This window comes from Erythrolamprus reginae, chromosome 4, assembly GCF_031021105.1.
Source record: "Erythrolamprus reginae isolate rEryReg1 chromosome 4, rEryReg1.hap1, whole genome shotgun sequence".
NCBI classification, from domain to species: domain Eukaryota; kingdom Metazoa; phylum Chordata; class Lepidosauria; order Squamata; family Dipsadidae; genus Erythrolamprus; species Erythrolamprus reginae.
Genome location: NC_091953.1, coordinates 70907705 through 70926431, shown reverse-complemented (window position 1 = coordinate 70926431; position 18727 = coordinate 70907705). Strand labels below are relative to the sequence as shown.

The window sequence follows — 18727 nt, the reverse complement described above, 5'->3', positions numbered from 1 at the left end:
GTCCCAGAACTGAACTCAACATGAATAAAAACACAATAAGGGACCACTTGTGGGAGCTCAATGAGTACAAATCACCAGGACCAGATGGACTACACCACAGAGCATAGTTCCCTCTAAGCTGCGTAGCACACTGGAGCGCAGGCAAATCCTAAGGACAGCCCAAAGTTTTCCAAGCTGGCACAGAGCCGGCGCGGTTTCTCCCCGACTGACAGCTGATCCGCCCCTCCCAAGCTGTCGGCGGGGAAGAAAGCCCCGGCTTCCTCGGCTCTTCTGTCGGCTGCACCCACCTCCTCCCACCCCCTTCCGCTTCCCCTCAGCTGCCACCACACTTACCTGCCCCGGCTCTGATACACCCCCCCCCCCCGCGGCATCGGAGGAGGCGTTGGCTTCCTCCCTCGCCGCCGCGCTGGGGGGCTGTCCCCTGGAACTGGGGGTGACGGGCCTGGGATTGGCCCTGAGCTCCGCCTCCTCCCCAGCTGCCACACTGGGAGCTGCCCCCTGGAGCCGGGGGCGACGGGCCCAGGATCAGCCTATTCCTTCCTGAACTCTGCCTCCTCCCTGCCACCGTGCTGGCCAGCAAAGCATCAAGGCTTCTGAGGTGAGCTGCACGGCGGTGGCAGGAGGCAGAGCCAAGGGTAGTACATGGAGCCAAGGGGAGGGCGCGCCAGCCAGCAAAGCCAGCTTTCCGTAAAAGCGGCACACTTTTCAAATGCGCTGCTTCCTGCACCTCTTTCCTGGGCGGGGGGGAGGCAGCCACCTTCCCCCCACGGCACCAGGCTCAAGCCATGTGCTGGCCAGCAAAGTCGGTTGCCCAGGAAAGCCCTGTGCCGGCCAGCAAAGCTTTCCTGCACCTCTTTCCTGGGCAGGGGGGAGGCGGCCACCTTCCCCCCGCGGTACCAGGCTCAAGCCCTTGCCGGCCAGCAAAGCAAATGAGCTAGCGAGAGAAATGAGCCATGGTGTCCTTATAGCGGGTAGGAGAGCAAGAGAGAGAGAGAAATGAGCCTTCTCCGGCCGCATGAACGAAGAAGAGTTGGTCCTGAATTCTTGTGCGCACGGCAGCAGGGCAGCTCTGCTCGGTCAGGCTACTGCTCCTCCCGCCAGAGGTCCCAACAACCACCGGAGAAGGCTCGTTTCTCTCTCTCTCTCGCTGTCCTGATTGCAAAGCCATGCCGTCCCAGATCGCGGCGAGGGGAGGGGAGCTCTTCCCCAGCCAGGCAACGGCAAGGCCCTCCTGATGCTCGCCTGCTGCCCAGGCCCCACGCGAGGTGGAGTAGGCGGCAGTGGCTGAAGTGCGGGGTGAAGTAGACAGTGGCGGCAGCTGCTCCAGGCCCGTTCCCAAGCTGAGCTTCCTTCCTTGGAGGCGGCAGGTGAACTTTGCAACTATCGGGAAGGGCTCGGGTCTGAGGTGGGCCTGCAGGGACAGCATATCCAGGCAGCTCTGGCGGGCACGGGGCAGCGGGGCGAGCAGTGAAGGTGGCGCCAAGTGGAGGTCGAGTGGGAGGGCAGCGGCGGCAGCGGGGTGGTTGACTGAGAGGCACCGACGGCGGCGGCTGGATTTGTTCCTGGACTCCGTACATGCTGGCTCTGCACTGGGCATGTGGTTGGCACCTCCGTCCCGGCCCAGCCAGCGGGCCAGTGCCAGCCCTGTGCCCATGCCCAGCGCAGTGCCAGCATTGTACAGTGGCCTGCCGCCGCCATCGGTGCCTCCGTCCTGGAACTCCTGCTTGCAGCTGACCACCCCATGGCTACTGCCCGGTGCCCTCCCGCTCCTACTTCGGCACACAAATTGCTCAGGCTGCTGCTGCTGCCTGCTGCTGCCTCCAAGCACTTTCGCCCCAAATCCGACGGCTGCCTTCTCCCAATCCCAGGTGAGAAAAGGGAAAGTTTCCCTGGAAGCCCTCGCGCTTCTGGCCCCGAAAACGTATTTGTGCGCTTGAGTGGTGTTGAAGGGCAGAAGAAAAAATAAGAGAGAAAAAAAGAGAGGAAGGAAGAGAGAAAGAGAGAGATAGAAAAATAGAAAGAAGAGGAGGAACAGAAAGAGAGGGAAAGAGTGAGGGGGAAGGAGGGAGGGGGAAGGAGGGAGGGAGAGAGGAAGAAGAGAGGGAAGAAGAGAGGAAGAGAGAGAAACAGATAGAAAAAAGAGAGGAAGGAAAAGAGAGAAAGAAAGAAAAGAAAGAAAAGGAATGGGAGTAAGGAAGAGAGAAAGAGAAAGAAAATCAAATCATGAATTTAAAATATATTTATTTTATTTATTTATTTATTTATTTATTTTATTTTATTTATTGACTTCTATGCCGCCCAGACATTATACTTTTCTGCCGACACAAAAAAAAAAATTAGAGGGAACATTGCCCCAGGTTCTAAAAGAATTGGCAGACACGATCGCGGAACCCCTCTCCTCATCTACCAAAATTCCTGGCCCACGGGAGATCTACCTGAAGACTGGAAACGAGCTGATGTAGTCCCCACCCACAAAAAAAAGTTAAAAAGATTGACCCAGGTAACTACAGACCAATCAATCTGACCTGGAAATATACTGGAGAAAATAATCAAAAGACAACTTTGCAACTACCAAGAAACAAAAAAGATAATATCCAAAAGCCAAAATGGGTTTGTCAGAAGCAAATCGTGCCAAACCAATCTCATATTCAATTCAATTCAATTTATTAGATTTGTATGCCGCCCCTCTCCGAAGACCAAATCAGTAGACCAGGTCCCTCATCCAAGTAGTTGACCTCATATACTTGGACTTCAACAAAGCTTTTGATAAAGTAGATCACAATCTCCTAATCCACAAATTAGAAAAAAACAACACATGCAGATGGATAAACAGTTGGCTGACCAACCGCACCCAATAAGTTGTCCTCAACGGCTCCAAATCCACATGGAAGAAGGTAGGCAGTGGGGTACCACAGGGTTCTGTTCTAGGCCCTGTGCTCTTCAACATTTTCATCAATGACCTAGATGAGGGAATAGAGGGGGAACTAATCAAATTTGAAGATGACACCAAGCTGGTTGGGATAGCCAACACCTTAGAGGATAGGCTCAAAATACAGAAGACCTAGATAGATTAACACTGTGGGCCCAAACTAACAAAAGGATGTTCAACGTCGAGAAGAGTAAAATCCTTCACCTAGGTAAAAAAAATCCCTAGACATGCTTACAGTCTGGGAGGAAGCCTACTTAGCAGTACTGACTGTGAAAGGGATCTCTTGGTGGATAATCAACTAAATAGGAGCCAACAATGTGCAGCAGCAGCTAAAAAGGCCAACACAATCCTAAACTGTATCAACAGGGGGATACACTCCAAGACCAGAGAGGTATTAATACCACTCTATAACACCCTGGTCAGACCACATCTGAAGTACTGCATTCAGTTCTGGTCACCACACTTCAAAAGAGACATAGAAACTCTGGAAAAGGTGCAGAAAAGAGCAACCAAAATGATAACGGAACTAGAAAACAATACTTATGAAGAGAGATTTCTGGAACTGGGCATGGATAGCCTAGAGAAAAGAAGGGCCAGTGGGGGACATGATAGCAGTCTACAGGTACTTGAGGGGTTGCGAGAGAGGAGGGGGGGTCATACTGTTTTCCAGGACACCAGAGGGCCAGACGAGGAACAACAGTTGGAAGCTGACCAAAGAGAGATTCAACCTAGAAATAAGGAAGAACTTCCTGACGGTCAGAGCGATCAACCAATGGAAAGGCTTGCCAGCGGAGGTTGTGAACACCCCAAGTTTGGACATTTTCAAGAGGCGATTGGACTGTCATTTGGCTGGGGTACTGTAGGATTTTCTGCTTAAGAAGGGGGTTGGATTTGATGACCTGCAAGGTCCCTTTCAACTCAAACAAAGAAATAAATAATAAATCTCTTTCCCTCCCCCTCTACCTTTCTTTCCTCACTCTTCTACCGCTTTCTCATCTCTCCCCCTCTCAAATCTCTCTCTCTCTCATATTGCTCCCCTTCCTTCTCTTTCCGTCTTTCTGATTCTGTGGTGCTCTCTGGTTCTCACGGACATTCCTTAGGCCTTTGATGGTGCTGGATGATTCATTCTCACTCTGGAATTTGGAGCAATTCTCCACTCCCACCCTTTCCTTCTCAGGCCAGGCGAGGAGTGACTGGGAGGAGAGAGTGAGAGGTGGCCTAGCCACTGATGATTCAGCAGGGGGCTGAATGACAGGAAGCCACAGCAGGGGGAAGAATAAGCCACAGGTTGCCAACACCTATTGCTTCAGCCACCCACTCCATTACCTTGTTCTGGCCAGTAAGGACTGCACTGCAAAGTTGCAAGTTTCATGTAACTCCCTCTATGGTGGAGACCTCCAACACCACCATAAGCTGCCTGGCCTTCTCATATTCCAGAGCTCTAGTCACAGGAACTGGCAATTAGTTATACCAGAGCAGCTCTTCCACCCAGGTGCGCCGTGGACCACCAACATTTTCTCATGGACCATCAGTGGTCCACAGACTACCAGTTGGTGATCTGTGCTCTAGACCAAGGGTCAGCAAACTGCAGCTCACAAACCACATGTGACTCTTTCAACCCTCTGCTGTGGCTCCCTGGTTGGTCTCACCCCTGGCTGCTTTTAGTACTTTTTGGGATATTTTTGGAAATTCGGGCAGAGGAACGATCAGCAGCCACAGCAGACATTTCCCTCCCTACTCCCCTTGTGACACCCTGCCTGGCTGTGGCTGAGCAGGAGCATGCGCATGTTCAGAGAGACCCTCCTCAAATGAGTGCCAAAGCGTAGGAAAGGTGCACACAAGGCGGGAAGCTGCTCACTGAGGGAGGGTATCCCCACATGTGCACACACTCCTGGCTCAGCCACAGTTGGCCAGTGTGTCATAAGAGGGCGGAAGAGGAGGAGGAGTCCCAGAGTTTTCATGCAGTACATCAACGAGGTGTTCCACCCCCACTTGTACAAGGGGGTGATCATCTATTAGATGATCTTCAGTGAAACACTGGAAGAGCATATGAAACTATTTATTTATTTATTTATTTAGTTATTTAGTTATTTAGTTATTTATTTATTTATAGTTTGTGTTGGAAGGGACCCTGTGGGCCTTCTAGTCCAACCTCCTACTCGTGCAGGAGATCCTATACCATCCCAGACATATGACAGTCCAGTCTCTTCTTGAAAATATCCAGTGTTGGGATGTTCACAACCTCCGCAGGTAGGCCATTCCACCGGTTGATTGCTCTCACCATCAGAAAGTTCTTCCTTATTTCTAGGTTGAATCTCTCCTTGGTCAGTTTCCATCTGTTGCTCCTTGTCTGGCCCTCTAGTGCTTTGGAAAACAATGTGACCCCCTCCTCACTGTGGCAGCCCCTCAAGTATTTGAAGACTGCTATCATGTACCACCTGGACCTCCTCTTCACTATACTATCCATGCCCAGTTCCTGTACCCTTTCCTCACATGATTTGGTTTCTAGTGCGACAAGTCTTGAAAAAACTTCTAGCTGCCAAATTATACGTGAAACTGTCTATATGAAAGTTCCACAAGACTTTACTGGACTATTAAAGATACTGTATCTCCAAGGATGGGGTCAAGATGGACCCGGGGAATGAGAGAGCAGTACTCGATTGGTAGCCTCCACATACTCGCAAGAAATTGCAAAGTTCCCTAGGCTTCGCAAATTTCAATAGGCAATTCATCCAGGGTTTTGATGAAGTAGCCCTGCCTATGATTGAGATACTAAAAACAGGCCCAATGCCCACCAAGCCAAACCCAAACCAGCCAATGGTCTGGATCATGGGTTACCAGAAAGCCTTCAAAAGACTGAAGTGGTTCTTTACCCAGGAACTGATCCTCCAGCATCCTGACACTGAACGATAATTTATCATTCAGTCAGATGCTAGCAATATGATTGTGGCAGAGGTGTTGTTGCAAAAGAACGAAGAAGGCCAACTCCTGCCATGTGCTTAAAAAACTGACCACAACCAAGAGGAGATGGGCCATCAGAGAAGCCTTTGCTATTCGTTGGGCACTGCTAACCTGGAGGCAATTCCTAGAAGGGGCCAAGATACCTTTCAAGGTATGGACAGACCATAAGAACCTCGAGGCCTGAAGGCCCCTAGAAAGCTTTCACCCAAGAAAGTGCAATGGGCACAGTATTTTAGGTGGTTCAAATTTGAACTGAAGCACATTCCTGGAAGGAAGAACCTATTGGGGGATGCATTGTCTAGGAAGCTGCAGTATGGCAGTCAAAGAGAAGAAGAGTTCCACTCCAAGATTTCCACCTCACGAGAAGTGGAAGCAGGCACTACCCCTCTCAAAGAGGGAACTGGTAGCCCCTTTCCTCACCTGCAGCCAGACCTGACGGTTGAGAGGCCAAGACCAAGGCAGGTCTGCCTAGCGATCCGTGGCTTAATGAAAGCAAGGAGACCCTGATCCTGAGAGAAGGATTGGCATGGAGGGGGTCCAAGTTATATGTGCCTGCTAGCCTCCAAATATAAGTGCTCCAGCAGAGCCATGACTCCAAGCTGGGAGGACACTTTAGATTTCTGAAAACGCTCCACCTAACACAGAGACAGTTTTGATGGTCAAAGATGAAATCAGAGGTGGAGGACTACGTGAGAAGCTGTGCTATCTGTGCCACCCAGAAACACCAGCCAGGAAAACCTCCCGGACTCCTACACAGGTGGCTAACAGTAAACCCCGGGAGGAGATCGCAATGGATTTCATAATGGAACTCCCGGACATCAAAGGTAACACTGTGATCTGGACAGTCGTTGACTTGGTCTCCAAGCAAGCCCATTTCGTCACTTGTTTCGGATTGCCATCTGCCAGACACTTAGCAAAGTTGTTCATCAAGCACATCTACTATTTGCTTGGGATGCCCAAGATAGAGGCGTACAGTTCACCACTAAATTTTGGAGAGAGTTTATACACGTGATTGGGTCCACACAAAAACTTATCTCAGCTTTCCATCCGAGTAGCAACGGTGCAGCGGAATGGACCAATGCAATGGTAGAACAGTACCTTTATTGTTATGTAGATTACCAACAAGATGACTTGGAGGAACTGCTATCATTTGCAGAAGTAGCATATAACAATACCGTTCACAGCAGCATCGGGTTGACTCCTTTCCATTTCATCGGCAGCCAAGAGTTCATTCCCATGCCAGAACTACCCATGGAAGCATCTACTTCCATGTCCCTGACTAAATGAATGGAAACTTTAAAGAAAGGATGGGAAACCACCAAGAGAGCACTGATTGATGCTGCCTTTTCGAAAGCTGGGTACAAGAAGCAAGCTGACAAGCACTGATCGCTCCAACACACTTTCCAAGTGGAAGATAAAGTTTTCCTATCCACAAAATATATCCGATTGAGATTGCCCACCAAAAGCTAAGGCCTAAATTCTTAGGGGCCTTCCCAATAGTCAAAATCATAAATCTGTACAGCTTGCATTGCCCATAAAATTGGGAAAAATCCACCCAGTGTTCCACTGCACCTTATTAAAACCGATGACAAGATCTGAATTAAGACCACAAGCCCTGCTGTCACCCCCCCTTCTGGTGATACAGGGAAATATGCATTATGAGGTGAAGAATATCTTAGACTCCTGAATATTTAGAGACCAATTACAATACCTCATTCATTGGAAGGGGTACCCTTTGTCTGAATCCACATGGGTAAACAGTTGGAAAGTGAAAGCAGATTAGTTGAACAATTTCATGAGAAATATCCAAATAAGCCCAAGGGTCCCCCTGGGGGAGGGAGGGGTGGTTAAGCCAATTAACCCCTTGTGATCTCGCTCCACTGAAGGATACTTTTTTCCTTGACATGAGACTGCCTGTTAAGCCGGTGCAGAAGTTAGTGATAAATTAATGGCTTGCCACACCATCTATAGAAGACCTGATGTTTGTAGGAACTTGGGAGGGGTGAATACCAGGAGAGAACAAATGCAACTACCAGGGCCGGAAATGAGGAAAGGACTGGACACTCTGACACAATCTGACTGGGCAACATGACAAGTTTGTGGATGGGGACAAGGGATGTGAACTTTAAATTGAGTGGGAAACTCAAATTCAGGTTTCCCTGTGTAGGTGCCAGAATGGCTCCAGAAAAAAATTGGACCTTTGAGGAATACTTTGACCCGGAGTCTGATTTAGTTTGATGTTATCTGAAACCTTGACACACACATACAGAGAGAGGGGAGGAAATTGGGGGAGAGAGATACAAGAGAGTGACTCTGTGTGGGTGGGTGGGTGCGTGCGCGCACACATGTCTCTCTCTTGCTTGCTTGCTTGCTCCCTGCCTCTGGCTCTTCTCGCTCTTGGAAAGTCCTGTCTGCTCTCTTTTGGGCTTTACACCAGCTGGGTTTTTTTCTTCCTTTTTGAAAGCCGAGTAGGCAGAGCATGAGTGCAACATCCTCCCCTCATTTGCACCCTCCTGGCCCCACCACAGCCACTCGGGGGGGGGGGCGAGAGGAGGAGGGAAGCCTCCACCACAGGTTGTACTCATTGCTCCATTGCCTATTTTCCATAGAAAACACGAAGCCACAAAACCTGGGTCGGTGTGGTGGTGGGGGGATCATGTGACTGGGTGGGAGGTGTGGCTGGATTGGTCATGCCCACACAGATTTTGTGGCCCCAGATGTTTTGTTTTCTCTGGGAAATGGACCCAAGTGACTCTTTGATCATTTATTTGCTGACCCCTGTCCTAGACCATCCCCTTACTTTCATTTGTGAACTTCAGGAAGGCTGGGGAAACAAGGTGTTTTGGGGGGAGGTTGATAATTGGTCACAGAATGTCTTTATCATTATCAATTTTATTGTATTATGGAAGATGTGATCTCCAAGTTTACTATTTATGTTACTTGGCTGAATGTACTTAATGAACTCAGCATAATGTTTTCAGCCATGCTGTCGGATGCCTTCCAGAACAGTTCCTTGGGAGTTAGCATGAGATAAAGAACCAATGGGAAACTGTTCAACCTGCGAAGACTCCAGGCTCTCACCAAGATAAAGGAGACTGTAGTATGTGACCTCTTGTCTGACGACTGTGCCCTGAATGCTGGATCAGAGCAGGAAATGCAAACCAGTGTGGATAAATTTGCAGCAGCATGTGACAACTTTGGTCTCCTTATCAATTGATGCGTCAGCCAGCTCCAAAAGCCAAATACCAAGAGCCCACCATCACAGTAAAGGGACAAAAGCTACAAGTAGTTGACCAATTTACATAGATATGCCCATGTCTCACCAATGCAAAGTATTGGTTTTAATCTTTAAAGCCCTACATGGCTTAGGATATGATTACCTTTGGGGACCATCTCTTGCCTCACATATCCCAGTGACCAGTTAGGGCCTACAGAGTTGGCCTTCTCCAGGTCCTGTCAGCCAAACACGCTTGCTGGTGGGCCTTATGGGAAGGGCCTTCTCTGTTGTTGCTCCCACCCTCTGGAATCAACTCCCCCCTGGATATCCGCATGGTTGCTACTCTCCTGGCCTTTTGGAAGAACTTGAAAACACATTTGCGCTGACATGCCTGGAGCTGTTGAATTGGTCATCTTGCTCCAGCCCCTCCCACTGATGGGATGATTGGTATGATAGAGTGATGTATGAGATGTGTTTGTTGAGTAAATTGTTTTAAGTTTTTTATAAGATTCAGGTAATTTTAGAGTAATTCTGATTTCTGTGTTAAATATGTAATTTAATGAGAAGGGCAGCCTAGAAATCAATCAATCAATCAAACAAACAAACAAATAACTGTCCTTGTCACTAGATTTGTCCATTTTATCACACTGAAAAATTATTAAAGGATGTTCTATATATAGGCTTACATACCAGTTGCTTGAATTTTGCATTCTTGAGTAGGTATAGTCAATGACTGAGGTCGAGGAACAACTGTATGCTTTGCTGAACACGTAGGACTTAACTTTTTTGAAGAATTTGTGGAACACTGAGCTTCATCAGCATTAATTTTTATTGGAAGAGTAAAGTCATAGGCTGCCACCTAAAAGATGAATATAAAGTTATGATTTTCTCAATGCTAGCAATATAAATGTTTGAATACCAGAAACCAGAAAACCTTGTATTTTGTCAGTAGTTAATTCATATTCCTAAAACACTGAGAAAGAAAAGTCACTCCATAAAGAAATGAAATTAAGATTTAAAAGGTTTTAAATGTAAATATAGTTCTAAAAATTGGGGGGGGGGGAATTAAACCTAGGGAAAACTAAATTTGTGGCGTTTATTCTTCCAAATATTATAAGAACTTCTTGCAACCTGACCTATACAGGAGATTTAAGAGGAAGTATTATGAAAATCATCTTAAAAGCAAGTGAACAGTATAAAAGATTATGCATGCCAAGTATTGTCATTCCACATAATGAAGGACTTGGAAATTTATCAGCAGGTATTGCACCTAAACTAGATCCATTGGGACTGCCACATTCTGCCCAAAGTGTTAGCTTTCAAACAATATTTGAGGACAGTCCTCAAAAAGTATGTTACATTTTACCACTGTTGCGTTTCTATAAGTTTGCACTTTATTCTTTTTAAGAAGTTGATTTTGTAAAATATTATTCTTTTGAATCTGAAATATTATTATTATTATTGTTGTTGTTGTTATTATTATTATTATTAATTGGATTTGTATGCCGCCCCCTCCCTCTTTGAAGTTGAATCTCAGTAGAAGAAAGAAAATGCAGCTGAAACACTGCACTCCTAACCTCTGCTTTTGTAACCGCAGCATCTAATTTAGTCCATTGAAAATGTAAACATGCTCTTATATTAAACAAGGATAGCCTATCTGCATTCAGTTTCAATTTGTTCATTGTCATACACCTATCCCAAATTTCAAAAGCAAGTAACAAATAGAGTCATGCCGTGTCAAGTGGACCAATTTTAAAGATCATCCCCACCTTACCATCTCAGATTTCGATGAAACATGGCACATAGTTTCTTTATGATATAAAACTATGCTGTGCAAAATTTTAGTTCAAAAGACTAAAAATTGGGAGTTCTAGGAGACCTCAAGTAAAGGGTTGCAAAATGCTGAGTCCGCAAAAATGATAATTTGGGCCAACTTCCAGAAGCTGTAAACATGGCAGTTTCAATAGTATGTTGGAGAACCTGCACACCTTAGAAGGCTTTATAAACTGGCAAAACCCCATGTACCTAGTCCTCTTACTTTTTACATGGTTCAGGCTCAAACTTTGCAAAAAAAAACCCTCAAAAATGAATTTACAGTAATTTTCAGCCTGCTGTTGTTTCAAAACTACTTGGCCTTTTAGGCTGATTTTTGGTAGCTGTACTAAGTACACAGTTGCAATGAGGACTTCCAATTTGCGGCACTTTCCTTCAAGTTGTTGAAAAAATATAAGAGTTCAAAGTTGGTATTTAATGGGTTTTTGCCAAATTTTGGCTATCTTTGATGCCCTGTGGGACAACTTCAATCGTCTTCAATTTAGCACCAATAGAAAGAGCAGACTATTCTTTAAGAATATATTGTCTTATTTTTGGTGTCTCTTTATATAAGGATTGGAAAAATGTCCTCAATTGTTTGTGGGCAGTCTGTGATTTCTGCACTTTACCCTCGATACAAGTGCAGTAAAAATGATTCTTTTTTCAATAAGCAACATTTTTTAAAAAATAAATAACACAAGATGTTATAAAACTGTGTTAAAAAATATTAAAAAACAGGAGTGTTTGTTAGGAAATGGAAGGGTGAGGCCAGGTTTCAAATAAAGATCTGAAAAAGTGGGGTTTTTTGTCAGCATTGTTCCATGAGAGAGGAAACGGGCCCATTGATGTTTCTAATGGCTGTATAAGTCAATTAGTGCTTTAAACATGTGTTGGTCCATGGTGGCTCATTGCCAAGAGGTCACGCCCGATAGCCAGGCATGTCCAGCCATGGGTTGGACATTTGGCACAGGTTCCCAAGCCTAAAGGTGGGCATCTTACACGAGGGTCCCAAGCCTCTTTTGAGTGTCTTTGCCTAGGTTCCCAAGCCTAAAAGAGGTGTTTTAATAGTTCCCAAGTTGTAGTAAAACATGAGGTTTTATAAAGCCTTCCAAGGTGTGCAGGTTCTGCAAATATCTCCAACATACTACTGAAACTGCCGTGTTTACAGCTTCTGGAAGTTGGCCCAAAATGTTATTTTTGCCGACTCAGCATTTTGCAACCCTTTATTTGAGATCCCCTAGAACTCCCAATTTTTAGTCTTTTGAACTAAAATTTTGCACAGCATAGTTTTATATCATAAAGAAACTATGTGCCAAATTTCATCAACATCTGAGATGGTAAGGTGGGGACCACTGGTCCACTTCACACGGAATGACCCAATAGCAATATCAGGGCCAGTAAAATAAAAAAGTACAGGTTAAATATCAGTGATATTGTGGTGTTATGTTGTACTAATTATTTGTTCTGTATTGTATTTTGCAATGGTGATATCAAACGTATAGCATCAGACAATTTATTTTTATTTACATGAATATACATCCTAATATACAGGTGACTGAAACCTGGCTGGGCCCAGAAGGAGGAGTTCCTCTCTCTGAAATTTGCCCAGCCGGGTTTCAGATATGGCATCAGCCTCGACCTCAGGGAAGGGGGGAGGAGTGGCTATTATAGCCAGGGAGAGCCTTTGCCTGCATAGACTCGTTGCTCCAGAGATTTGCGGGTTGTGAGTCCCTCCTAGTGAAGTTGGACTTAGGGGTTCAGGTGGGCTTGTTGCTCACGTACCTGCCTCCCAGCTGCGTGTCAACAGCCCTGCCTGTGCTGTTCGTGGAGGTGGCCGGGTTGGTGGTAGGATTCCCCAGACTCATTGTCTTGGGGGATTTTAACCTGCATGTCACTCGGCGGAACCTCTGGATTAGCACAGGAGTTCATGGGCACCATGACAACCATGGACCTGACTCAAGTAGTACAGCGTCCGAATCACGAGGGGGGGGCTGACATTAAGGGGCTTAGAAGTGTTGCCTTTGTCATGGTCAGATCATTTTCTACTGCGGCTTGACTTCCTGACTCCAATCCTTCCCCGCAGAGAGGCAGAACCGATTAGGCAGTTCCGCCCCAGATGCCTGATGGACCCAGAGGGTGCTTGGGGTTATTCCAGAGGTACTCATCCACAGTTCGGCAGAGTCTCTTGCTAAGGCCTGGAACAAGGCTGCAGCGGGGGCTCTTGACCGGATTGCGCCATCGCGACCTCTCCGTTGCACTAGACCCCAAGGTCAACGAGGAGCTCCAGGAGTTGAAATGACAGAAGAGATGTCTAGAGAAGTGATGGAGGAAGAGTAAGTCTGAATCCGATCGAACACTTGTAAGAGCTTTTATTAAGACTTACAAAGTGGTGCTCAAGGCGGCAAGATGCGCATATCATGCCGCCTTGACTGCATCAGCGGAATCCTGCCCGGCCACTGTTTAGGGTGACCCACTCCCTTGTTAATCAGGGGGGAGTTGGGGAGCCCATACAGAGTAGTGCCGAGGATTTTAACACGCTTTTCACTGATAAAATCGCTCGGATCTGAGCAGACCTCGACTCCAGTTGGATAATAGAGTCGGCTGACAATGAGTCAGTCGAGGTGACTGGGGCCCGTACTTGTCCATCTGTCTGGGAAGAGTTTGATCTGGTGATACCTGATGAGTGGACAAGGCCATTGGAGCTGTGAGTTCTGCCACCTACTTACTGGATCTGTGTCCCTCCTGGCTGGTCTCCACCAGCAGGGAGGTGACACGGAGCTGGGTCCAGGGGATTATCAATGCTTCTCTGGTTAGGGGGTCCTTTCTGGATCCCTACAAGGAGGCACTTGTGCGCCCCCTCCTCAATAAGCCTTCCCTAGACCCAGCCATTCTCAACAACTATCAGCCAGTCTCCAACCTTCCCTTTATGGGGAAGGTTGTTGAGAAGGTGGTGGCGGTCCAATTCCAACTGTCCTTGGAAGAAGACGATTATCTAGGCCCTCAACAGGATTCAGGCCCGGCTACAGCACGGAAATTGCTTTGGTTGCGTTGATGGATGATCTCTGGCAGGCCCGGGACAGGGGGTTATCTTTTGTCCTGGTGCTTCTTGACCTCTCAGCAGCTTTCGATACCATCGACCATGGTATCCTTCTGCGCCGGCTGGAGGGGTTGGGATTGGGAGGCACTATTCTTCAGTGGTTCTCCTCCTACCTCTCCGGTCGGTCGCAGTCGGTGTTTTGGGGGGTCAGAGGTTGACTTCAAGATTACTCCCTTGTGGGGTGCCTCAGGGGTCAGTCCTCTCTTTCCTGCTATTCAATATCTACATGAAACTGCTGGGTGAGATTATCCAGAGGCATGTTGTATATCTCCACCCCATGTCCAGTCAACGAAGCAGTGGAAGTGATGTGCTGGTGCCTAGAAGCTGTTAGGATCTGGATGGGTGTCAACAGACTCAAACTCAACCCGGATAAGACAGAGTGGCTGTGGGTTCTGCCTCCCAAGGACAATTCCATCTGTCCGTCAGTAACCCGGGGGGGACTATTGATCCCTTCAGAGAGGGTCCGCAACTTGGGTGTCCTCCTCGATCCACAGGTCACATTAGAGAATCAACTTTCAGCTGTGGCGAGGGTGACGTTTGCCCAGGTTTGCCTGGTGCACCAGTTGCAGCCCTATCTGGACCGGGACTCACTGCTCACAGTCACTCATGCCCTCATCACCTCGAGATTCGACTACTGTAATGCTCTCTACATGGGGCTACCTTTGAAAAGTATTCGGAAACTTCAGATCGTGCAGAATGCAGCTGTGACAGCAATCATGGGCTTCCCAAGGTATGCCCATGTTACACCAACACTCCGCAGTCTGCATTGGTTGCCGATCAATTTCCGGTCACAATTCAAAGTGTTGGTTATGACCTATAAAGCCCTTCATAGCATCGGACCAGAATATCTGCCGCATGAATCCCAGCAACCGATTCAGTCCCACAGAGTTGGCCTTCTCTGGGTCCCGTCGACTAAACAATGTCATTTGGCGGGTCCCAGGGGAAGAGCCTTCTCGGTGGTGGGCCCGACTCTCTGGAACCAGCTCCCCCCGGAGATTAGAACTGCCCCCACCCTCCTTGCCTTTCGTAAACTCCTTAAAATCCACCTCTGCCGTCAGGCATGGGGGAATTGAGACATCTCCCCCGGGCCTATACAATTTATGTATGGTATGTTTGTGTGCATGTCTGCTTTAATAATGGGGTTTTAATGTTTTTAAATTATTAGATTTGTCATGAATTGTTTTATTGTTGTTGTGAGCCTCCCCGGGCGTAGAGATGAGCAAAAGCATCATCCATGAAATTGGTGGTGGCTCCAGAATCCACCAAGGCATGGGCTGGGACGGCTTAGGTATGGTCCTTGAGAATTATATTAGTTGCTAGGATCAGGTGTCTTGGGGTCCAAGGTTTTCATCTGTGGAACTGGATCTCAGTTTAGTGCCGGCTCAACCTAATGTTTCCATTAGGCCAGGCTCTGATTGTTTCCTGGCAGGGTTGCTTGAAATTATTGAGCTGGGCTGTTGGCTGGAACTGTAACAGAAACTGCAGCACCACATCTCTTCTGGGGACAAGCAATGGCAAAATGACCCACCTCCACACAGTACAGGCACAAACCTTCAGCTTGGGGTCTAGCTTTCTCAGCTTCAGTCAGACAAGATCTGTCCGTACTGAGATCCATCACCTCATCACTGGCAATGGGTGCTGGACAATTCCCAGGGTATGCGGGTGGCATCTGGAAGACACGTCTTGGCGCAAGGATGGGTGGATTGAGAGGTGTGGCCTGGATTCCCTGGCAAGGAGCAGAAACTGGTTTGTTGTCCTTGAAAACTGGTGTCTGTTACCTGGTCAGATGGGCCAGGGTAGATCGTATTCTGGCTTCAATTTCAAAACAGAGCTGGTACAAAGCATCTAGTGTAGGAGGAGTAGCGGAGTGCATTAGCTCAGTCAGGATTTTGGCAGGCAGTCCATCTTGCAACATTTTTATCAGAGCCCCCTTATTCCAATTTAGGAAAGCACTTAAATGATGGAGTTCGGCTATGTAATCAGCTACACATCTGGAACCTTGTCTTATCTGACAGTTGTCTGATGGCATTCTGGATGCGAAGGGGGTTAGCAACTGGCATCAACTGGCAGAACCCTGCATAATCATGTAGAATAGGGTTTTGTCGTTCTAGCAAAGGAGAGGTCCATTCTTTCACTGGCCCAATTAACAAACTCAAGATAAAAGCAACTTCCATCTCATCATGAATAAAGTCAGCTGGACATGCTGCAATGTACATACGGCTTTGATTTAGAAAAGGAGTGAATTTATGATGGTCTCTGCTGAATCTCTTGGGCAGGGCCAGATGGCATTTTAATCTCAGAGGCACAATAGGAGGCAGGGGTGTGGCAGCCATGGGTGGTGGAATCTGCTGTTGCAAATTAGCTAATTGGTTTTGGAGGGCTACTACAGTTTGTTGAAGATCTTGGATTTCGGCTTGCATTTGTGCCATGACGTCAAGAAGCCTGTGCAGTGGATTTGGGGTGTGGAAATTCAATCTGTTCTGTGCACAGCCCTTGGAGCCAAAGCCCCGAATCAAAAATCTTTTATTTTATGAATAAATCAAACTCTTTATTGATATAAGCACACATAATAAAAGCAGGTTTTAAAAGACTCGGAGAAGGGAGGATTTTCTTTTTGGGAGCTAAATGTCAACAAGGTCCGGGGAAAACACTAAGCTTGGTCTAATTAGCATTCCAATAGATAACAAAGTCCATTTATCATTTAAGCAAAGTCCATTTATCATTTAAGCATATGATTTACGCTCACCAGATTCCTGGCAACCAGCATCCATCTGAGAATGAGTGTTATTGAGGAAGAAATCATGGTTTTAAAGCTTCATTCAAGCACACCCTCAGTTTCATATCTCTTCCATTGAACAGCATTGAATCATCACACCCCATTTCCCACAATCCTTTGTCTACATACTGCCTGGAAGTGACATCACATCTCAAAGAGGCTAAGACTATACAATACAGTGGAACCCCGACATAAGAGCTGCTCGACTTAAGAGCTACTCGAGATAAGAGCTGGGAGAGGAGAGACATTTTTTTATTTTATTTTATTTATTACTTGGATTTGTATGCCGCCCCTCTCCGCGATACGAGCCGAGAAGAGCCGGGCTGGCTTACTTTCCTTCCTTCCCGCACTGATGCAGAGCCACTCGAACAAAGCGTCGCGCCCCTCTGATGCTTTCGGCGGCTTCCGAAGCAACGCTGGGCTCTTTTGCCGCCAAAAGCGTCAGGGGGGCGTGATGCTTTGTTCGAGTGGCTCTGCATCAGCGCGGGAAGGAAGGAAAGTAAGCCAGCCCGGCTCTTCTCGGCTCGTATCCCGGCACTTGGTGAGTGGAGAGGCGGTCGCCTCCCCTGCCGCCCCACTCTGGGGGTCCTTGGCTTCTGCTGGGGGTGGGGGGATCCGAACGCTGTTTTGAATTTCACATTCCGAGTGGCCCAAACGCCAAAGGCGAACTTCCGCACCTCAGGAGTTAGCTCGCAAACGGCGCGGCTGTTTTAAAACATCGCTGCCGGCCTGGGGGGGGAGAGGGAAAGGGGGGAGAGGGGGGAGAGAAAGAGAGAGGGAGAGAGAGAAAGAGAGAGGGAAAGGGGGGAGAGGGGGGAGAGAAAGAGAGAGGGATAGAGAGAGAGAGAGAGAGAGAGATGCTCAGTGAGCCTTTCTTTGAAGTTGCCTTTCTTTCTTTCTTTCTTTCTTTCTCTCTTTCTTTTTCTCTCTTGCTCTTTCATTCTTTTTTCTTTCTCTTTCTTTCCTTCTTTCTCTTTCCTTCTTTCTTTCTTTCTCTTGCTTTCTTTCTTTCTCTTGCTTTCTCTCCTTCCTTCCCTCCTTCCATTTCTTTCATTCTCCCTCTCTATTTTTATTTCTCTTTCATTTTCTTTCTTTCTCTCTTGCTTTCTTTCTTTCTTGCTCTTTTTCTTTCTCTCTTTTACCTTCCCTTCCTCTATTTCTTGCTTTCCTTTTCCTTCCTCCCTTCTTTCCTCCCTCTACAGCAGTGTTTTTCAACCGGTGTGCCGCGGCACACTGGTGTGCCGTGAGACATGATCAGGTGTGCTGCGACGCTCAGCTTCTGAGACCGGAAGCTGAGCTTTATTCTCCCCGGCCAGCTGGAGCTTCCCTGGCAGGGGCGGCAATAAATCTCCTTTGGGGTCCGGCGGGAGGGCCCCAAATTTGTTCAATTTGTGCCAGCGCACCCCAAAATGCCCCCCGTGCACCCTTTTCCAGGGGTGCGCAGAGAGCCGCGGCCACCCGCCCGCCTGCCCGATTTCCCTCCGCACGGCTGGGGACGTGGATCCACCGCCCTCACCAGCCCGATCTCCCTCCACCCGGCTGGGGAGGTGGATTCGCCGCCCCCGCCAGCCCGATTTCCCTCCGGTGGCTGGGGACGCGGATCCACCGCCCTCACCAGCCCGATCTCCCTCCACCCGGCTGGGGAGGTGGATTCGCCGCCCCCGCCAGCCCGATTTCCCTCCGGTGGCTGGGGACGCGGATCCACCGCTCTTGCCAGCCCGATCTCCCTCCACCCGGCTGGGGAGGTGGATTCGCCGCCCCAGCCAGCCCGATTTCCCTCCGGTGGCTGGGGACGCGGATCCACCGCCCTCACCAGCCCGATCTCCCTCCACCCGGCTGGGGAGGTGAATTCGCCGCCCCCGCCAGCCCGATTTCCCTCCGGTGGCTGGGGACGCGGATCCACCGCCCTCACCAGCCCGATCTCCCTCGACCCAG

At 48.1% G+C, this 18727-nt stretch overlaps 1 protein-coding gene across 1 annotated transcript in view; it reads right to left on the bottom strand.

The window, feature by feature from the left end:
- CFAP47 (cilia and flagella associated protein 47) overlaps positions 1 to 18727 on the bottom strand; it is a 1022460-nt gene that overhangs the window by 822604 nt on the left and 181129 nt on the right. The window contains exon 22 of the mRNA XM_070750589.1: positions 9798 to 9966. Coding sequence (XP_070606690.1) covers positions 9798 to 9966 — 169 coding nt within the window. The remainder of the gene's footprint in view (positions 1 to 9797; positions 9967 to 18727) is intronic.